This window comes from Diplotaxodon limnothrissa, linkage group LG5 (genome assembly GCF_057381915.1).
Source record: "Diplotaxodon limnothrissa isolate DT_005_m linkage group LG5, D_limnothrissa_male_GT1.1, whole genome shotgun sequence".
Classification (NCBI taxonomy): Eukaryota; Metazoa; Chordata; class Actinopteri; order Cichliformes; family Cichlidae; genus Diplotaxodon; species Diplotaxodon limnothrissa.
In genome coordinates, this window is record NC_140600.1 from 21213114 (window position 1) to 21234966 (window position 21853).

General features: G+C 43.3%; 1 protein-coding gene and 1 pseudogene across 1 annotated transcript; one reads left to right on the top strand and one right to left on the bottom strand.

The window, feature by feature from the left end:
* The first annotated feature begins 1018 nt into the window (after positions 1-1018).
* Positions 1019-3008, top strand: LOC146632219 (amphoterin-induced protein 1-like). The gene is made up of 2 exons (XM_085354177.1): positions 1019-1062; positions 1381-3008. The coding sequence occupies exon 2, from the start codon at positions 1449-1451 to the stop codon at positions 2967-2969; it is 1521 nt and encodes a 506-aa protein (XP_085210303.1). The 5' UTR covers positions 1019-1062; positions 1381-1448; the 3' UTR covers positions 2970-3008.
* An 11831-nt stretch (positions 3009-14839) lies between these two features.
* Positions 14840-18068, bottom strand: LOC146632220 (RNA-binding protein 15 pseudogene; annotated as a pseudogene).
* Between the last annotated feature and the right edge of the window lie 3785 nt (positions 18069-21853).

The window sequence follows — 21853 nt, forward strand, 5'->3', positions numbered from 1 at the left end:
CAGAGATAAATATTGTCTTTGTTTTGAGTTACACCTGAGGTCTACCTGTGAGATCACAGCCTTGAAAATGACTGTAAATGAGGTGTGACCTCATCAAATAAGAGACCAGTTTTCAGGACTGGTTTGTCCTTTGCATGGATGTTGCAGTACAATAAAACTTCTTCAAGCAATCCATCTTAAGAAACTTTATGTGCCTCTTAATTTTCCTGCTTTATTTGACTGATTGTGCTTAATGTGTCTGTGCCTGCCTGGTGTTTACTGTAAGTCCATATGTTGTGCTGTACTCTGAACTTCCCGTATTGATTCCTATGTTACTGTACGCACATCATGTCCAGAGCTGCAGCAGTTCATCCACACAGGTACCTCGTCCTTCACCAGGATGTTAGGACAACTTTGGGGAAAGAGATTCATTATTAAAGGCATGGTAGCACTGAATGAGCCATCAAGTCAGGTTAGGTAAAAGTGAAGGAAAAAACGTACCTATTTATGTTTTTTGCCTGTTAACAAACAAACTAAAACATTCCACTAAAAATGTGTCCAAAGACAAACTTTGGAAGACCTCCAGATAACCTGGAGAACCACTGTTTTAATATCAGAAATGTTGGCTCATTGGAAGCAGAATAAAAATCAGCTTCGATAAAGATGATGAAATGTTGAAGCTTGTGTAGCCGAGCTGTCATCTCACTGCTTTCATGTTGGGTGCTTGTTTTTTGTCTTTTGAATCAGAGACTGGCCATAAGAGACAGAGAGACAGAGAGCAGGAGAGGAAATGTGGCACACACCCACCTCTGCTGTTTGCACCCCTCACATCAGATCAGCTCTCGGATATAGTTGCATTTCCTTTCCTCACCAGCGAGGCTTGCACACAGCCTCTTCCGGTCATTTGGAGCCGGACAGCAGAGTGCGTTCGCCCGTAGCTCAGCGTGTTAAGGTGGATGTCTGTGAGCTCGCGGGTCGCCGACGATAAAGATGATGAAGATGAAGAAGATGCATCTGTCCTAATCATCTCCGCGACTGGACTGCTAAGGACTTCTTTCTCTTTAAAAAACGGGAGAAAAAAAGGTAACGCAGAATCGCGTCCGCCCGCTGGGACAAATGTAAATGCTTTGATAACTGATATCAGGGAAACGACTAACACACACACTTAACTTTTAGACTATTCTGTTTATTTTGAATAATTTGACACATTGATAAATTGTTATTTATTCTATGCTACGACACGATATGACACTGATAACATTTTTGCCGACATTCAACTTTTTAATGATCCAGCTGCGCAAATGCACCACGCCTCTCTGCATGAGACTCTGCATCATTATCATGTCATATTATGTCCTGACAGCTGATTTATTGATCACGTGGCCCAATGTGTGATTACAGATCCATGATTTTCCACTGTGAAAACTAAGAGAACATCCAGAGTCCCTGCAGTGCGTAGTGCTGGCGCCATGGTGGGCTCCATCGGCTTTTTTTGGCCTGCTGCTGTTGCAGTGTTAAAACGAAGGAGCTGCTTTATTCTGCACTTGACTTTGCTGTTACCAGCAGTGAGAGCCAGTGGGCAGCTAACTGGAAGCCCCCTGGTTTGTCAGAAGACTTGTTTGTGTGCCAGCACCATCATCAGCTGCTCCAAGCAGAATCTAACAAATGTTCCCAACGCTCTTCCATCGTATGCAGCTGTGCTGGACCTCAGCTTCAACTTTATCACCAAGCTCCAAGCTGATTGGACCGGCATCAGACTCGACCAGCTGCAAAGCCTGCTGCTCAGTAATAACAACCTCACCTTTCTCTCCACTGAGGCATTTGTGAATGTGAGAAAGCTTCGCTACCTGGACCTTTCCTTTAACAGCCTCCGCCTGCTGGACGAATACATTTTTGAGCCGCTGGAGAATCTGGAGGTCCTGCTGCTTTATAAAAACCACATCTCTCAGATAGATCGCTCTGCCTTCTCTGGCCTCATCAAGTTGCAGAGGCTCTATCTGAGCCACAACCAGATCACACGCATCCTCGTAGAGCTGTTAAAGGGCCGAGGCAGGCTGGAAAGCCTTAGACTGCTGGATGTTTCCTCCAACCGAATTAAAGCTCTGCCCCTGGATGAGCTTCAGGCTCTGCCTGCCTGGATTAAAAACGGTCTGTACTTCCACAACAACCCTCTAACCTGCAGCTGTGAGCTGTATGAACTGATGGCACACTGGGAACTCAGGGAGCTCAGCCCTTCCACTGACTTCAGGAGCAACCACACATGTGTGACATCAGGCCAGCCGAAGGAAAAAATGGCCATACTAGATCTGACCAAACAGTATCTGAACTGCAGTGAGGTCAAAGGTTTTAAAAAAGAAGGCTATCTGGAGCAATCTTTGGTGTTAGACTGTGACACCAGACAGAAGAACATGGTGAAGAGATGGGTGCTGCCAGGAAACCTGACAGTGTCTCAAAACGAAACCACTTTCATCCGTAACGAAAGCAGCCTTAGGATTGGGCCCCTAAAGGTAGAAGACTCAGGGGTCTACACCTGCTATGCCACAAGTGATTCATTCAATGAGACGCTGTATGTAACTGTAGTGGTGTTTAATACCACCATGAGCAAAGGACTGGAGAATCTAAAAACAGCCTACACCACCCTTGTAGCGTGTCTGATCAGTCTCGTCATGATTCTCATCTACCTCTTTTTCACACCGTGTCGCTGCGCTTGTTGTCCAGGTCAGAACATGGAGAAAAATGACGGCAAAGACAGCCTCCACTCTTCAACTGTCAGTCTCTCCCAGGCACACGAGGAGAGATGGCAAGAGAGGGTGGGAGGTGGAGGTTTCCTCTACAGACACACGGCCTTCCTGGAACCTAAAGAACAGCTGGAGCAGAATGGGAGGCTGAATCCAATAAGTGAGGAAGATGAAGAGTGGCAGGGGGCCAACAGGGGCAGAACAAGGTCTGATGTCAGCTCGGTGTGCTCCAATTCTCCTATGGTCATATGAAATAAGAGCGATGCCGCTGCTTCTTTGTATTCTAAGAATGTGAGCAAAATATCAAAAGTGAGCATCTTCCAAACAAAGCTTTAGTTGACTCGAGACGGTGGTGCCGATCCAGTAACATAAGATTCAAATTGATTTTAATCTTTTGATTAAATCACTTTTAGGCCTTTCCATTTGTGATGCGTCTTAACAATTCAAATGACTCCTCTGTGAAGGCACAGAGCGCTATATTTCTGGTAGAGAACTGGGGTTTTTTTTCATAAATGCAACACGTGTTCCCTAAAAATGAGAATATATGAACTTTAAATATTGTTTGCGTTCTTAAAAATGCTTACCATGTAGACATTAACCACCAAGCAGCGCTTAGTAGACTACTTAAAGGCATTACTGAGAGAAGGTCACCTCAGAGTAGCCAGTAGCCTGCATGTTAAAGATATGGCCTTTCTTGCAATTGGGATGAAGGTGCTGCAAAGGTGAGAAGTTCTGAATTTGTTGAATAACGTAGAAAGGGAGGCTAATTTTTATGCAAAGCTTGCAGAACTCACTCTGTTACTATTATTATGCAATATTTCTGCTATATGTAACATTCCTAAACTTCACAGAAAACAGTGCTGTTAATAATTACACTTATGCAACTTTTTCAGTTAAATTTCTTTTTAGATGCAAGTGCGATTTAATGTTTAAACAGCAATATGTGTTTTTTGCAGTGATTTTGGCCTTAAGATGAAGTGCTTTTAAAAGCAGCTCTGATTAAATATCATATGCAGGTATACTTTTATTATCATTTAAAATGAATTCTAATTTCTGACAAATTTAGTTGACTTTTTGTCTCATAAAATATTATTTATATTGCTCCAGTTCACAACAGCTGCTGTCTGAAGGCACTACTTAAAAAGAAATCTTTAAAATGAACCAGACTAGCTCTTCATATCCTCCTGAGAACCGGGGAAAAATGAATCTTCCCACTGAACTTTTTTTGTAATTTCCACCCTCTTTGGGGCTAAAAGAGGCCACCCAAACACATAAGATATAGATGGATAGACCAGGATGTCCTCTATTTAGTACACCAGGGCTTATTAGCATAGCTCAAATAAGTCAAACGATATCAACCAAAAACAAACGTCCATTAGAGAAGACATAAATGAATAGGCTGGTTCTCAGGATATAAACACTCAGCAGCTATTTTATCAGTATAAACACAATTATTGACTGTTATTTGGCAAATTTATTCTCATCCAGTATGCATACATTTCCAGTAAACAGTGCTGTTGTTGAGCGTCAGTAATCTGCAGTAAATATTGATGAACTCTTGATGTCATTGTCTGATTGATTAGCAAATAGCATGCCAATAGCATGAATACAGTCTCATTTAAAAAGAAACTATTCCACCGACTAAGCTTCAGGTATAGTTACTGTTATCTGTGGATTATGCAGAAAAAACAAATCCTGGTTCCTGGTTCATAAAGAATTCATTGCAATAAGCTAAAGTTAAACACATATTCCAGACGACAAAAACAAAATCAGCCAGCTGAATTTAGCTACAAATAAATGCCACCATTTTATTATGTTCTATATGAGCGAGTTATTAGATGTAAACATTACAGTCAAACTGCTCGATTTTAGAGGTTGGGTTCAAATTAAATTACCAAAGATTACAGAATAATTTGAGTAAAAGAAAATAGTATAAATAGTATTGTTTTGTGAGTTTGGATGGATGAATCTTAGAAACGTATGGAAGCTGCTCTAGATGGAAAACCTGAAACTGATTGATAATGCTAACAAACATAACAATAAGTTTCCAGTTGAGCAAGTTTATTTGCATATTTTGTTATCACACTGCGACAAAATATCGTGTTCAGTGTCAGGTTTCAGAATGGCAACATGAACACACATACTTCCACACTGAAGAGTAAATAGCAGCCTGGAAGAGCCTGAGAGCGAGTACCATCCACTGAATGCTTCTGGGCATTAGTGCCCAACCCTAAGCAAATCAGCCGATGCCAGCCACAAGCCAGAATTCTCATAAACACTGTCAGAAATAGCAGCTGCAGCCAACACTCGGGCCCCTGTGGCTGGCTGACAGCTGAAATATAAATGTAGATGTAGCAGTTTTTCAAACAGATGTCCAACAGAATCCTCTTAAAAGGACTAGAAGCTCATATTTTACCCTGGCTGGTGCAACCACAAAAGCTGTGTTACACTGTGCAGAAAGGGGTGTGGATGAAAATCAATGAAGACCAAAAGATGACTCAAATAAATGCAACTTATAATAATAAAAAAACAATAATAATACATTCAGGCTGTTCATTTCAGGTCACAATGTTAGCAGTAGAGCATCGTAATTGCTACACAATCTCTGGATAGTCAAAGTTGCGTTATAAAGGGTATGTATGTTAATGTTGAAGGTACAGTGATGTTTATGCACTTCTCATGGTGCTTTTTCAATATAACCTCGGTGTAATCACGATAAATGTGTCTGTGGGAGTTTAAGCTCATGACATCGTCAGAATCTAGCATGTCTGTTAAATATTATAATGTAGCAACACAACCGGAGGAACTTTTCAGTCTGTCAGAGGAGGCACATATGTACTATGTCATCATGTTGGACATTATAATAACCAAAGACGGAGCTACGTGTGACAAATCATTACCTACATGTTCAGTGTTTACAGTCAGTATATTGTCAGTGTGCTGAGTTCACCTGCTGTATTTTAATATATGCAATCCTGAATAACAACTTATTGCATTTCATTGTTTGCTCTGTGTATCTTGTTTATTGCTGTACTCCTCATGTAGTTCACAAACAACAAAAATAAACATGATGTAAAAAGAGACGTGTGCAGTATGTCCTGTGACATATGTGCAACTGCAGAACTTTCACTGTCATGTGCAGCCAACAGCTTGTTAGCTCAGCTTCACACAAACAGTGGAAATACAGAAACAAGGTAAAATCACTGGCGTGGCTCTGTCCCAGGCTTAGAGAATCCAGCTAACTTATTAATTGTGACTTTGCAACTTCTTTAACATGCATAAAAAATAAAGACTTGAAATGTTGTAATGTCCTAGTGCAAAGGCACCTTTCATTTTTGCTCTGCAGTTTTTGTTTGTGTTAAAGATGCTTTAAAGGCAGATTTTAACATGTTTGGACACAATCCGACCAGTTGTGCTGTTCTGCAAAGCTAAGTAGCAGGTAACTGAATCCTTAAAGGTATGCACACTAGAATAAGGGGCAACACAGCAACAAAATTATTACTTATTAATAATTTAAAATATTAAACTCAGAGGGAAATTCCTTCTCCAAGTCCACAAAACACATGTAGACTGGTTGAGCAATGCACTCTCAATTATCCTAGAGAGGGTAAAGAGCTGGTCCAGTCTTCCGCGACCGGGACAAAAGCCGCATTGTTCCTCCTGTAGCTGAGTTTCGACTAACTGTCAGACTCTCCTTTCCAGCACCCTCGCATAGACTTTCCTGGGGAGGCTGAGGAGTGTGATCCCCCATAGTTGGAACACACCCTCCGGTCCTCCTCCTTAAAGATGGGAACCACATCCCAAGTCTGCCAACATAAAAGTGCTGCCCATGATCTCCATGCAACATCGTAGAGGCAAGACAGTCCTACAACATCCAGAGCCTTTAGGAACTCAGTGTGAACCTCATCCACTCCAGGGGCTCTGCCACCAAGGAGCTGTTTAACTGACTCAGTGATCTCACGCCCAGTGATGGACAAGTCATCCCCCTCGTCTCCAGACTCTGCTTCCTCTAGGGAAGATGTATCAGTAGGATTAAGGAGATCCCTTCCACTGCCTGACAAAATCCTCAGTTGAAGTCAGCACTGCATACAGTGCAGGTAGAGGACCACTTTCCCCTCCTGAGTTGCGTGGCGGTTTGCCAGAATCTCTACGAGGCAGTCCAAAAGTCTTTTTCTGTGGCCTCTCTGAACTCCTCCCACGCCCGAGCTTTTGCTTCAGCCACTGCCCGAGCCGTGTTTCATTTGGCCTGTCTGTACCTATCAGCTGCCTCTGAAGCCCAGTAGGACTCCTTTCACCACCGGTGTCCACCATCTCAATCGAGGGTTCCCGCCATGACAGGCACCAACCAGCTCAGTGCAGCATGTCTGTCCAGCATCCTACCCGGCCACCTGATCCAACTCACCGCCAGGTGAGGCTGTGGTCAGTTGACAGCTCAGCCCCTCTCTTCACCCAAGTGTCCAGAATATACAGCTGTAGATTCAGAAGGCCAGATACGCTAGACTATTGTTTGGCTTATAAGCGCAGAGAACAGTCAGGACCCATTCCCTGAACTGCAGGATCAGGGAACAAACCCTCTCATCCACCGGGAAAAATCCAACATACAGGCAGCAGGGAAGGCAGGGATACTAAGATACCCACCCCAGCCCGCCGCCTCTCACCACAGGCAACATCAGACTGAGACAGACTCCAACTCCTCTCCAGGAGACTGGTTTCAGAGGCCAAGTCGTGTGTTGAGGAGAGCCCGACTATATCTAGCTGGTACCTCTCATCCTCACGATTGGCTCATGCTCCTTCTCCACCAGAGAGGTGGTGTTCCATGTCTCAGTCAATAGCCAAGAAATTATGCTTTACTTAAATTTACTTACAGTCTAATTATTTATTTGTTTGCTGTAAAAACCTGACTTGTTACATCCTTATTCTAGTGTCCCTACCTTTAGGAATTTGAAGATAAATATATTTAGATTGTCGTTTCGAATAAAATATATTAAAATCGATTTAATTGTTGGGAAATGATGCCCTTAGTTGTGGGCCATATTATAAAGTGTTGCTATCTTTACTACTCAGGGCCACTGACTCTCTTATCAAGAAAGAGAGTCTTAATCAGAGAGTATTCCAATTCAAAATGTAAAACTGTTCCTTTAACTTTGGCTCTGACTGATCAGACTTGGCCTGACTGTTGTGTCCTTCTAGGCAAAGATTAATTTTCACTTGCTGTCTTAGTTAGTCTGCAGGAAATCCTCTGGATCTAAATTACATTATTGACCCAACCTTGTTCACTTGAGTGAAATAGGAGACCACATGGACTGCTGGGGTGGAAGCTGGGAGTCGTATTTGTTGCATCTGTGCCTGAAACATGCCGGCTTCTGGCCACATTTGAAGTTGCTGGATTTTCAACCTTATTTGGATTGTTGACCACAGTATGTCCCAGAGGAGAGTGAACTCGCTGTGCTGTATTCAGTTTCCTCTGCCAATCACAGTCCAAGACAGAGCTGCATTATATCAGCTTCTGACAACCTAGTGTTTCCATCTTATTACTGTAAACTTGCAATTTACACACATAAAACACATCTAATTTTATGTGGAACATAATATATGACACTTGTTCATGTGACCGTCTGGCATGTGTGTGAAGAGGGTGCACTGTGACACCTCACTGGCTGCCCTGCAACTCATCTCCTGGATAAATGATTGAAGAGGTCTGCGGGGATGTTCGTGCTCCCTGTCTCAGCAGGCGCTTTCTCATATTACCACGCTTACTCACAATACACCCAACACTACCCAGGTGTGTGTGAGACTAGGCTTAAAGATCTGAAAAACGCTGGACAAAAACACAACACTGAATCAGGATCTGCAAAGTATTTAATTCATAAAAAGCCCAAAGGAGACAGAAAGGGGCTGACAGTGGCTGATCTGTGTGATGATGCAAGCGTTTAAATGGGAAAGAGCTACATGATATGCCAGATTATTATTAGAACAAACGCAGCTGTCTGAAGAAAATATCAGATCGCTGAACATCACACACACACACAGATGGCAGTGACTGTGGGCCTGCTGACAATGAATGAATGGCGTCTTTGCTCGGTGGCTTAAAGGCTGAATTCTAAGTGAGATGACTCATCCTCTCCTCAGGCCCCTCCCAGGAGAATCACATGAATGGGGAAGCGACTGAAGCAGCAGTTGAGCGAGTCTACTGCCATCTAGCGGCCACCAATTCCCTGACATGGAAGGATTCATTCTTCCCTCTGCAAAAATATTCTTGGACACTTCTCAGATCATTTTTTCATGCTTGCATGGAGTATGTAGGATTTGCCCTGATGTTGTATAAGATGAAATGTTTTTTTGGTGGTCTCAAAAGCAGAGGATGGAGGCTGGTGAAAGAACAGATCAGTCACTTTGATACTGTTGTCTTTCATTATTTGTTAATCTTATATTGGTGTTCCCAATGTTTCAGTTTTTCACTCCATCGGGACAGAGCGGAGCCCGTCGTGCTCAACAATCATGGCCGATGCACTCTAAAGACGACTACACGGCAGGAGAAATGTTTTCCTCTTGCAGCAGCTGCCAGATCGAAGCAACTGGAACAACTTTTCACTTCAGTTGCACAAACATCTGGGAGCACACTCATAAACATTTTCTCCAGAATATCTCCGGCCTCATAGCTTAACCTAAAAAGGAATAACACGCTGGGAGTGATTTATAAAAGTGCAGGAGAAATATAAACTGAGCTCGATGAGATGAAGAACACAACGCAGCCCCGGTGGTGAAACTGCACAGTTAGGTTCAATAAGTATTTGATGATGACACACTTTGCCTCTGTGCACCAACACAAAGGACACTAAACACATTTTTAAGAAAAGCATTGACATAACTGTTCATTTTACAACCATTTACCCCATTTTTAGAGGCTCCTGTCAACATGTTTAATCTTCCAAAAGCTTATAGATCCAACTGTGAGCCACACCTGTTCTCAGGTGTCCTCACTTTCACTACATCCTGATTTAGTTTCTCTTATCTACTCTCTGTAAAAGTCCCTCTGAAGTGAAGAATACTGTTGCTGCCTTTATCTGGCAAACGCAACGTTAGTTGTGCAATCATAAAGATGAAAGTGACCGTCTCCTATTTGTGTCAGAATGAACGTGTTCATCCTGCACACGGGAGACTGGATGTTACTTATGAGAAAATAGCTGAACTTTCCCCCCATATAAGCTACAAAGCCTCTGTTTAATATCGCTCCGCTCAATGCTGCCCTCCGGAGGACTGACGGTGTAAAAGGTTCATCATTCAAACAAATACAAAATAAATACAGACAATCAGAAACGTTTAAAGAACAGCTGCCTTTATTCAAGCACAAAATCAGCTGATGTTCACATTATTATGAGAAACAATAAAAAACTTTAATTAAGATTTGAATTTAATTAAGTTGTACTCACAGAGCCAGCGTCCCACAGTGTGAAGCGGGCTTTTTTTTTTGCGTTCAGAGGGCAAACCACTGAGGATATTTTCATTCTTCTTTGCTTCTGTGTCGAGGGAATGACCTGAAACACTCAACATTTTGATTAGAAGCATCTTTAAAACATGTTCAAAACAAAAAGAACTGGATTTTCACAAAACAGGCCTAAAACTCAGTGAAACAGCAGAAACGTTTCCAGGTATGCAGGTTTAGATTCAGAGCTGGAGGCGATGTAATAATACTCACACCAGTTGATATTTCTAATGATCACAAATGATGGCAAATTCCTTTGAAGTTAAAAGGCATGGTCCTGGGATACACTCACTCATTTGTTTTTCCACTTGATTTCAAACTGTTTCACTGAGTTTGCTCATTTTAATTTTATTTTGAAATGCTTACTTTTTTATTATTAATATGTGGAGGGTATTTATAAGACGGAAAAAACCCCAAATATTTTATCAACAGCTGACTCACAGTCACTCATGTGAACATCCTAAGCTTATTAAACATGCATAAACTGTCTCCTCGGCCATTTCCCCCTTTGTTTTCATTTATATGTGACTTTTTAAATGGTTCAGTTCATTCTTGTTGTGGTTTCCACACCTAATTTTAGTTCACTGTAACAACATCAAGCTTCAGTCACCTTTATCCCTGCAGAAATCCAAGCGCCTGCACCTCCTCTGATTTAGCAAGCAATCCCGTTGGCATGAACCTTTGCACCGACTAAACCTGAAGCTGTAAAACAAAATTTGCACGCCTCATGTACCGCGGCGAGCAGCGCAGAATACAGTAAACTAAACAGACTGCCATCATAACGAGTAAGAACTGAGGCTGTTGTGACTGACAGCACCTGCTGATGGCTGATCGTACTGCACGGCATCTATTCAGCACTATTTTCACTGGGCAATACTGCAAGTTTAGTACAAGCACAGCATTGTTAATACCAATACGTTTAACTTATAAAGGCAGCTTATGTAGAGAAGAGCAATGTGCAATGATTTATGAGATGAATCATCATCAATTTGCAAAATCTGGATAAATTTTACTGACCAAGAAATCACTGTGATTTTTACTTTCCACAATAATTAGTTAATAATACAAATTTAAGACACATTTCAGCTTTTCATGTATTTTAAAACTGGAAAATGTTTAAGAAATTTTTCTAGTGTATGTCTGAGTTATAGTTTTTCATTTTCAGAACAAATATTTAGTAAAAGCTCAGAGGGTTCATTCTGAACTTGGATGATGGAAAAAGTACTGATCCTAGTATTCCAGTATCCATCCGATACCATCACTGGTATCAATACTATCATTATCTGGATCAGCCGCAGGCCTCTAACATTGACATCTTTCTCTCAGAGCAGGTAAGAGCACTTACAAATTATAATGGTCTTGAGATCTACTTTTCCCCATTTTTGTAATGTTTAGTTTACCGTGTATTTGTATTATATATACACATATATTCAGTTATTACAGTTTTGGATTTTCTTTACCTTCTATTTTTATTTTACTTTAACTTTACTTTCCAGAGTACGTTTGTTCATTTTAGAGCATTCACCAGAGACAAGATTTCAGATTATCAGTGTCGATGCTACAATATAAACACCGAACTTTTGAAAGCAGTCGACTCACAGTCCTGTAGGCTTCCAAAGCCTCGTCAGGCAGGTTGTGCTAACAATTTTTACCAAATTCTAAAACTTTTTTTTTAAATTTTAGTTTTCAAAGTTCACAAAATTGTTTCTTTTTCAAAAGTCAATTTTTTTTTTATACCTATTTTAGTTTTTAGTGAACTATAATAATCTTGCCTGCATTACATTGTCCTTCTGTGTCACTCAGAGACTCTCAGGCCTGCTGAAGCATTGTTCTTTAGTGCACCTGGACCATTTCCATTTTCTTGGCTGTTCCCATTTACTCTGTTATTTTATTTATTTATTTATTTTACATCTATGAGTTTCACTCCTGCACATATATTTGACTTTGAAAAATCAAGGTTTCAATTAAAGGCAACTACAGCACCGTCTCACTGAGATTAAACTTTACTCACATGTTAATGCACGCAAAGGGGCAGAGCTTAATTTTAAGTACCTTTTGAAATGAAATTAAATCTTTTGCTAGGTTACAGCAGTTTATGGGATGTAAAACCACAATTTGGTGAGACAACAGGAAAGAAACGTTCACCGACTGTCACTGACAGAAACTGTGACAATGTTAGCTCAACACTAATCTCTGGCTTTTATGCTTTTAACAAAATCAGAATTATTGTAATTTTACTGCATGTTAACTGATTTATTTTGCTATTTTTTTTTCTCACCCCTCCACTTACCAGCTTTTACTTAAGCAACAGTGTGCCTGTGGTGCTCTTTGACATTACAATACGTACCCGCTCGTGTCGTTGTGGCCATCAGTATACGTTACCTGAGGGGTGGGAGCAGCCAGGAGGCGTAAAGCTGTTACGCTTCACGCCTCCCCCTCCAGGGGACACCTTGAGCTGGAGCACCGTGCAGATACTTGGAGCTGAAGGGTAGCCGTCCCTTTTGTTTGAAGAACAACCAGGAAACTACGATGGGAGTCTTCCTCTCGTCTCTGTGCTTTCATATGCAGTTTGCCACACAATCTTTTTAAAAGTGCATAAATCATCAGATCAACAAACCAACTAAAAGATTAGGATTCCCTGCTCAGGCCTCAACCGGGGCGATCTCTCGTCTCCACTGCGCTTCCTTTCCGATATTTGGCAGACGCCGTCTCACCGCCTCGACCTCCTCTCCGACAGGCTGAGGCAGCAGGTCTGGCCCTAGCACGGAGATCTTCTTCTTTAAAACTCCGATGCAAGAACAATAAGCAACTACACAAACACTGCTCCTGCTGCAGACGCTGAACAAACACACTGTGCACCAGTGCGCTGCTGGAACCAGATGAGGGGAGGAAGAAAAAGCTCCCGCTGAGACGAGCCCTGTTGAGAAACAGCTCTCAGATGAGCAGGTTCTGTGTCACACCTCCGCACGCACAAAGGCGACCGAGGAATAAGCCACAGGTCTGAGGAGGCACAGGGACTCTACATTTTCCTTTCCCAAACAGGCTGCACAAAGTATTCTAGCACCGCCAAATTTCAATCTCAATGAAGGTCATATGGAAAAGCTCTTCACAAGAGAGGTCACCGAACACATGTTGAGCATCACGAAAACACAGAACTGAGAGGCTTTCCCTCGATTCTCACACTTCCTCTCACGTCTGCCGGGAAGCCTCCTGCTGTCAAAGTGAAAGCCTTTTTTTCCCCTTTTCTCTCTCTCTTTTTTTTTTTTAAAAAGACTTTCACAGAAAATTCCAAGAACAGAAAAAGGTCACAAAAGTTGTCTTCCGAGGCACTCGTGTTTCCCACGAAAGAGTAAATTTATTAAGACAAGATGTATGAAGTGCACGTTGCACTTTGCGTGTTTTTGCTGACAGGTATACTTCTTAGGCCCATGAGCATTGATGATCTCCATTTCTCTCTCTCTTCAGATATCCTGAGTATACAGCACAAATCACTCTTTATCCATTTGAAACACAGTACTCAAATCAAAGCATGAAAAACAATCATTATGAGTCCCTTTTTGAAGGCGGCAAGTATGGCCAGTTGAACATGGCCTCCGTTCCTCGTGTGTGTGGAAACGTACGCCAAAGTCCTCTGATCGAACTGCAACATTTTCTTTTTTGGAAACTCACAATCAGGCAAAGAAGAAAAGAAAAAAAAAGACCTGTGCATGGTATACAGCTCTTCAGTTGGAGGTTACATCATTCTTTTTTTTTAAAAAACAAAACAAAAACAATATGCTTTCTTAGGGTAGTAATTGTAATCAGTGAGTTAAAACATGACAAACTGAGTGAGGTATCTGATCAAACAATAAATGCTCAACCAAACTGTGGATAATTAAAAAAGAACAAAAAAAACTAAACAAACCACACAACGGAGAAGGGAAGGACACAAAAAGCAACCCCATACTTCAAAATAAGAGCCCGACAACACAGACTAGCCTTGTAAAATTTGCATTGAGACTGCGGGGGAGTTGATTTAGCTCGTTACTAAAATATTAAAAGATAACGATAAGCAAAAAATTTCAAACACACACGAAAAAAATCTAGTCCTCGGGTTTTGGACTTTTGGTCAATCAGGGAGCATTTTTCACAATTTCAGATGGATAATAATAATAATTTAAAGATCAATCAGTAGTTGGGTCCTGATACGCCTTTGAGAAATGAAAGCTCGCAGAGCTTGCTGCTTGTGTCCATCCCCTCACAAACGGCTGCTGCTGGTACAAGTGCTTGGTGAAAATTGTGAAAGCACCGATGACAAACCTCCACTTAGTCATAAAGTAACATGACTCATGAAACATGGCACACACACACACACACACACACACACACACACACACACACACGCGCAACTACACATACACACACAAAAGCACTGGTAATGTAAATTATACTTGAAACTCCTGATGCTCTCGTGTACCTTAACTTTACACATGAATATCCAGAAGGAGTGATGGAGTGATTTGGTCTGTTTAACTGCTCTTTCTGCTATAATTTGACATCTTAAAGATCATTTTACTGAAAGTTGGAATTTGGAAGTCTTCAAATTTTTTTTTACTTGGTCACAAAAAAAAGAAAACCAAATACATACGAACATCTGGTGTAGGTCAATTACTGGCCAACGGATACTGCTTTAAAGCAAATGGACTTCCTTAATCAGGAGAAGAAAAGAAAAAAAAGAAAACAGTGTACATGAGTTTGATTTCAAATACCAAAAATGAGGCTAAATGCTCTCTTCTGGATCTTCAGCTCATTGTTGTAGGCAGGAGTTGTGTGAAAAGCACATAAAGGACCTGTTCTTTTTAAACGATAAGGCAACACACACAGTACTGATTCACAGACCTGTAGTTCACTCTGGACTCACCTTAGGATAGTACCCTTCAGGTAATGTGCATTTAATCTAAATATCTAAATAGTAAAGGCAAACTTTCACCTGATTTAACAATCAAATTCATCAACTTATAAAAATGTACTTAATTCAGTTTGACTTTAATTTTATAAACTTTCACCAGGATGAAATAGAAGCAGGTTAGAGAGCTTAAAATCTGCATCCTGCTGTTTGTCTCCTGCACTGCTTTAATACCACTTCTTCTCCCTGTGTTTACATCTCACAGTTTAACAGTTTTGAGTGTGACATGAAACATGTTGTTGTTGTTGGGTTTTTTTTTCTTTTTTTTTTTTTTCATGATGCTCCTCTGATAATAACCATTACCAAGTAGTCATCCTCTGATTTGGCAAAGGCTTTGGCAGAGGCATCCAAGAACTGCTGGGAAAACTCACATGGGGGAAAAGCGTGTAGTACTCCTCCGTGGTCCTTGTCACGGCCGCCCCCAGCGGGGAGGCTGATGATACCTGCCGCCTCTTTCTGCTTCAGGTAGGACACCAGGTTCTTCAGGGGTCTCTCAGTGGAGTTGACGGCGTCCTGGGCACCGCTGTCGTCGGATGTCCAAGGCAAAGCGAGGAGGATGGCGTGTCCGCTGGACCCGGCGGCCTTGATGCGACGGGAGACCTCGTCCAACTTCGGCTGGTCCAGGCGCAGGCGCTGGCTGATCTTCAGTTGGGAAACTTGGCCCCCTTTAGAGCCGTCCACCAGCAGACTGGCAGCCACCTTCATGTCCCCTTCCAGCAGGTGCAGTGAGGTGGGGAAGCTGCTATTCTTCAGCAGGAGGACGCCCTGCCAGACCTGACTCTGCTTCTGTTTTTCAGCATCTGGGTCAGGCTGCTGACCGGGTTTGGAGGAGTTTGTAGAGGAGGAAAGATGTTCTGAGCGGTCCTCCTTCTTCGCTGGGCTCTTGGAGGAGTCACTGACTTTGTGTTTGCGCCCCTTCTCGGAGCCGGAGCGTGGCTCTGATGGGCTGCGTGTTCTCCTTTTTTTGTCCACAAACCCAGCGTCCAGGCTGTTCTTCCTGTCTTTGACTGGGGAGGTTCTGCCAGAGCGAGGCAAGCGTTCGGGGTCACTGTAGCGCCCCCCATCTCGGCTGCTCCCTCCCGGGCTGCGGTCCAGAGAGCTGCCATGACGCCGCAGACCAAAGTTACTGCCGTCAGGGGAGTGCTCCAGCCGCCAACCGTCATCTAAAGGTCTCTTTGTGCGGGCCAAATCTCTGCTTTGCAACTCCCGCTCCCGTTCTAGTGACCAGCTCTCATGGGAGCGCCTGTCCAGACGGTCTGCCGGGTCAAAACCTCGCATCCTCTCGTGTGCACCGAGGCCAGACCATTCAGCAGGGTAGAGATCCCGGTCTCTGAAGCGAGCAGGAAGTGGAGGGGACCGCTCTCTCGCTCTCACTGGATCAGAAAGGTGGTGTGAATATGGCTCGGTGGCTAATTCATAGTGTGGCAGGGGGAGAGGAAGCTGCGTATACTGCTGCTGCTGGTAGCGAGTCTCTGCTTCTGCAAAGTCCACTCTGAGTCTCCTGTCGGGGCCACCGAGAGGGAAGCCACGCATGTGAGTATACCCAGCCTGAGCAGCATCCAGGCTCTCATACTGGATATAAGCCCACGCATCACCTTTCCTGTAGTCTATAGTCCTGATGGTCCCGAAGCGGTCAAACTCTTTGGCAAGTGCAGCAAGTGGAACCCAAGGCCCGAGCCCCCCCACCCACAGCCTGGTCGAGGGCGTAGGTTTCCCATATCCTATTTTAATCGGGCTGTGGCCCAGGATTTTCCCAGCCATGGCCACTTTGGCCCGATGAGCCATGTCAAGGTTCTCAAACTTGATGAATCCATAGGTGTTGCTCTGGCCTCTCACTGTGCGCTTAATGTCCACCTCTGTAATCACTCCAAACCTGTCAAACGCCCTTCTCAGGTCACTCTCCGTCACAGTCACGTCCAAATTGCCCAAAAACAAAGTCCTGTTTGCCCTCTGGTCGTCCTCGGGGCTCAACATGTCCTCATCGCGGAAACACTCGGGAATGTAAGGCGGTCTGTTTCTGCCTTCATACACGGGAAAATCTCTGTCTCTGTCCACATCTCTGAGGTGAGGAGGCGGCAGAGGGGGAGGGGGCAGACGGCCCAGAGCCAGCTGCTGTAGCCGGTAGTCTCTGAACCCCATGCCTGAGGGAGACAGAGCTTTCTGAGCGTGTAGGGGTCTGTGTCCCGCGGGGAAGCCGTCTTTAGCAACGGGGGAGCGGCTCCTAAGTCTGCTCATGTAGACTGTCTCTATTTTCAGCGGCCGATCGTACAGCACCAGCTTCCCGCGGGCGTGTTTGGCAGCCCGGGCGTCATCGGGTCGCCTGAAGTTCACAAACGCGACCCTCTCGTCGTTTTCTCGGGTCATTTTAACGCTCACGTCCCCAAACTTCCTGAACTCGTGGAACAGGCCGTCCTCTATTTCCTCGTCGTTGAGCTGGGAGCCCAGCTCGCTGATTTTCAAAGTCTTGTACTCACTTCCTGGGTTTGACGGAGGCCTTAGGTCGCTGCGTGAACCCGGCCTGGAGGATTCCGCGGCGAGGTCAGCGCCACCGTGCGGCTTGTTCCCGGAAACAACTCCGTAGTCGTAGCCGCTGCTAGTCCGACTGGATGTGCTGTGTCCGTCCGAATCCCTCAGGTCTCTTTTGTCGTTGTGTAAGCTCCTCCTGGATGAAGAGCCGCTGTAAGCAGAGCCGTTACCCGTGTTGCCGCTAACCGCCGACAGGGCTCCGCTCTTCTTGCTGCTCAGGTGGCTTCCTCCTCGGTCTCTGCTATCATCCAGCGCCCGGGAGCGCTTCTTCATCGGCGATCGCTCTTTCCCCTTCATTTCTAAAAGCCTGATCCGCTTTAATGAACTCTACTACTGAAATCGAGCTGAACTTAAAGCGCTTCCCACTGCACTCTCAGGCGAGCAACGTAAGCGCCATGTTGGATTACTTGCACTACTGTACAGGAAGTCCCGCCTACCTTCCTGTAAAACAAGCCGATTGGCGCCGTGGCTTGTCAATCCATAAAAAAGGAAACCAGCTCACCTATTATAAAAGAGGGTGCGGCTGTGTTGCTGAGGTCAAAGTACAGTCCTGCAGGCAGAAGCTTATTTTAAAACAGGTTGTGGCATTATGGTTGAAGCACTGCATAAACAGAAGAGGCCCAAAGCAAGAGAACACTTGGCTTTGAGATTACTATAACTTTTATTTTCTTATTGAAATATAAAATAAAAATCTAATATATTTTTTTATATTTTGAAGATTTAGTTTAAAAGTGGCGTAACGCCTGCACAGGAAGGCTGCAGGTGCCCTTGAAGTAAGTACACTGATTTTGTGATAATACCAGACAGGAAAACAGTGGCGGGCGGGGGGGGGGGCTGACTGCCATAATAGGATCAAACAAGTTATTTGCATCCTGCGGTGCTGTGTCTGAAATAGCCCGGTAGGTGCAGCTGGCCATTGCCCCTATTCGAAGAACAGAGTTGTAGAAATGTGATGAGCTGAGGAGACAGTTTTTAGATTGAAGTGCACGCTTTAACTGAGAGGTAACTTGCAGGATGATCTGTAAGATTTGAATAGTCTGATTTTCTAAACCGTAATCACACTTTCATTTCTGGCCTTTAGGTATGATGAGAACCAATCAAGAACCTGATCTGTTAAACCGAGTGAATCAGATATTTTCAGTATCCTCTTTCCTTCAGACTGCTCGTGTTAAATGTCACAGTGGCGATTTCTTAGACTGCTCAGTCTGCTAGTTATTGTAAGCACAATTTATTCGCCATTAGAAGTGCAAACTGTGCTTTAAGAAGTGAACAGCGGTTAAAATCCGTTTATGTCCGTCTGTCTGTGACTTGCTGGCCCGCTGCATGCTGAACACAGAAACACCACCAGAGGGCAGAGAAGCTTCTTTTAACATCTTCAGTGAAACAGGAAATCAAAGAACAGACTGTCTCTATAGCAGAAACCTTTGGGTATCAGTGGTAGAAACAGCTCAGCTGGAAACATTTTCATGTCTAGTTACTCTTCTATACTACTCCAAGCAAAATATAAAACCATTATATCCTCCTGAAACCCAGCCTGTTCATTTATGTCCTCTGTAATGGATTTTTAGGTCCATTTGAGCTAACGCACCAAGTCCAGGAAATCCAGGTCTTTCCAGTGATTTCTCATGCATTTCGGTGGCTTCTTTTAGCTCCAACGAGACAGGAAATCACAAAAAAATTAACTGAAAGATACTTTTTTCCTTCAGTTCTCAGGATGATATTACATTTCTATTCTTAATTTAATTGTTACTGTAGTAGCTCTATATTACTCTCTTCCTGGGAAGATGTTTTCCACTTGTGATTAATCTTTCTTACTGTCGAATGATGTTCACACTTGCTGATTATCAATTCATCAAATGCATTTAGCAGCACCTAGCTGCTACTTACACTCTTCATTCATGTGGATGCAGTCAGGATGTGCTCAGTTTCACTGGACTGCAGAGAGTCCTGTGAAACGTTTTGGTCACATGATTGTAGCTCCTACTAAAATGAGATCACCATCTTCCACATTATTCCTATTATGTGGGATTCATTGTTAACATTGATAACACAGAGAGATAAAACCCTGAGGCACGTATGTAGGGCACTCCCACATGTAGGATTACAGGCATAATGACAGCAGGGCGGGAAATGGTTGTGCAGTTATTATGAACAGAAAAGCTTCCAGTTTCAAAGCATCTCCATCCACTTTCTTCATGCTCATTCAAATATAAATCCATGCCTAGCTACAGTTACATCAATATCATTAACTGTTTGCTCTGTCCAGCCCATCTCCAAATAAACAAAATCATGTCTTTTTGCCACATTTAAACCTGTATATTTGGGGTTTTTTCACAGTGAGTTTGACCTGATTATTTGCAGCACCAACTGTGTTGCACCAACAATACTTTTTTTTTTTTTTGTTAAGAGTGCTTTGCTGCAGGGGTATTTTAAAAGGATTATGTTGTCCAAAAAAATGGGGACAGGAGCTTTGTCCTCAACCCTGTGAGCTGGACAGGCCCCTGTTTGAGAGGCCATCTGGTGAGGTTCTTCCACGGAGAGTCACATGTCCCCTCACAAGTCCAGCAAGGCAATCTGCTGTCCAGTATTAAAATTGGTTTAGGAGTGTCTACAAAAACAGCATGAGTGGAGAAGTGTGGTGCCTCTAATCATTGAAGTAGAGCAAATAAATGACGTATAAACAGTGGCAATGGGTTAAAAGAGATTTTGTTGTAGCATGAACATGTTCATACCACAAAATAAGCAGCTGGAAACAGCAGTGTTGTCAGTAAGCGTTATATAAAGTGTTTGCCACCTCGACCACAGTGAAACAGATACGAGGTTCATCTGTTAATAACCCCTGAAAACAGAACTGCGTACCAAGGTTTTTGTTAATGAGCTGTCAAAGGGTAAATCTGGATTAGCGGAGGGGAAAAAACAGCTTTTAATGAGTTTCTATTTTTGTGTGTTGCTTTTAGGTGAACATCGCGACCTGATCCACTGCTCCACAGCTTTCATCTGAAACAGATGCTTGGTAACAGATCTGCCTGTGCTTTTTCGGCATCCGCCAACCAAAGGACAGCCGGCCTTTCACCTGTGTAACCTGAGCCAGCATGGATGGAGTCATGATGAATTTCCAATCTTCAATAGAAACTCAATCCCACTGATGTCACTGAAATCACAGTCCTCGAATGAGACCTATCATTATGTCTGATTAATATTAATTAGTGAAAATCTTCTCACACAGCAGATTTTGAGTAAAATATGTGTAAATAATTCTTTGGAAAAAATATCTTGGAGTGAGCGCTGCACTAAGTCTGTCAGAGCTAAGCATGACCCACTTTCTCCTGTGTCCTGTGAACACCTGCACGACACCAGCATATCCCCACGCACTCATGCACAAGCAGCAGTTAATGCTGCCTCAACAGAAAATAATTTAAGAGCTAATAGTTCGAGTCATGTGCATTTGCTGTGTTAAAGATACACCTGAATTATGACTGGCATGAAAACAACCTTTGTTTGATTGTGTTAATAGACGACTTGTGTCTTGTTTTTTGCCCGAAAATAATCCAGCAGAATTAGTGAAATGTCAAACATGTGGACAATCAGTTACTTTGACAAGCCTTTTCACACCTTTTAAATGTGTCCATACTCACTCGCCTACAGTAGAAATGTCAGTGATCGTGTAAGCATGTTTATTCAAGCGCTTGTACTGAGAATAATGGGCTGTGTAAACGAGACCACAGAGCCCAGTGCAGGGTGAAGCTTTTTTTAGCAGTTCAGAGTGACCCAGACAGCGCAAACCACGAACGAAGAAACAGCAGGGAGGGAGGGGGGGAGAAAGAAAGGGATGGGACAGGGGGAATATAAATGAGACTAGAGTAAGGGAAAAGTACTGGGCGGATGTGGTGTTGCAGATGCATAATGCCTGAGCACATGTGAGTGGGTGTTGGGGAGCAGCAATGAATGCTGCGAAACAGCAGGGAGACGACGTGGAGTTGGAGACGACTGAAGGTGAACAGCAGAGATGTGTTGCGAAAGGGTGCTGACGTCAGGCACCAACGGTCGAGAGAAACAACAACAAAAAACCCAAAACAAACAGGAGATATGTTGTTTGAGGAAAAGGTTTTAAAGAGAGGCTCTTTAAGGCGAAAGGAAGGACAGTGAGAACAATCGCTGATCATAAAAAGGTCCAGTGGTTAA

Coding starts and splice junctions, on each gene's coding strand:
- LOC146632219 (XM_085354177.1), top strand. CDS start 1,449: ATGGTGGGCTCCATCGGCTTTTTTTGGCCTGCTGCTGTTGCAGTGTTA.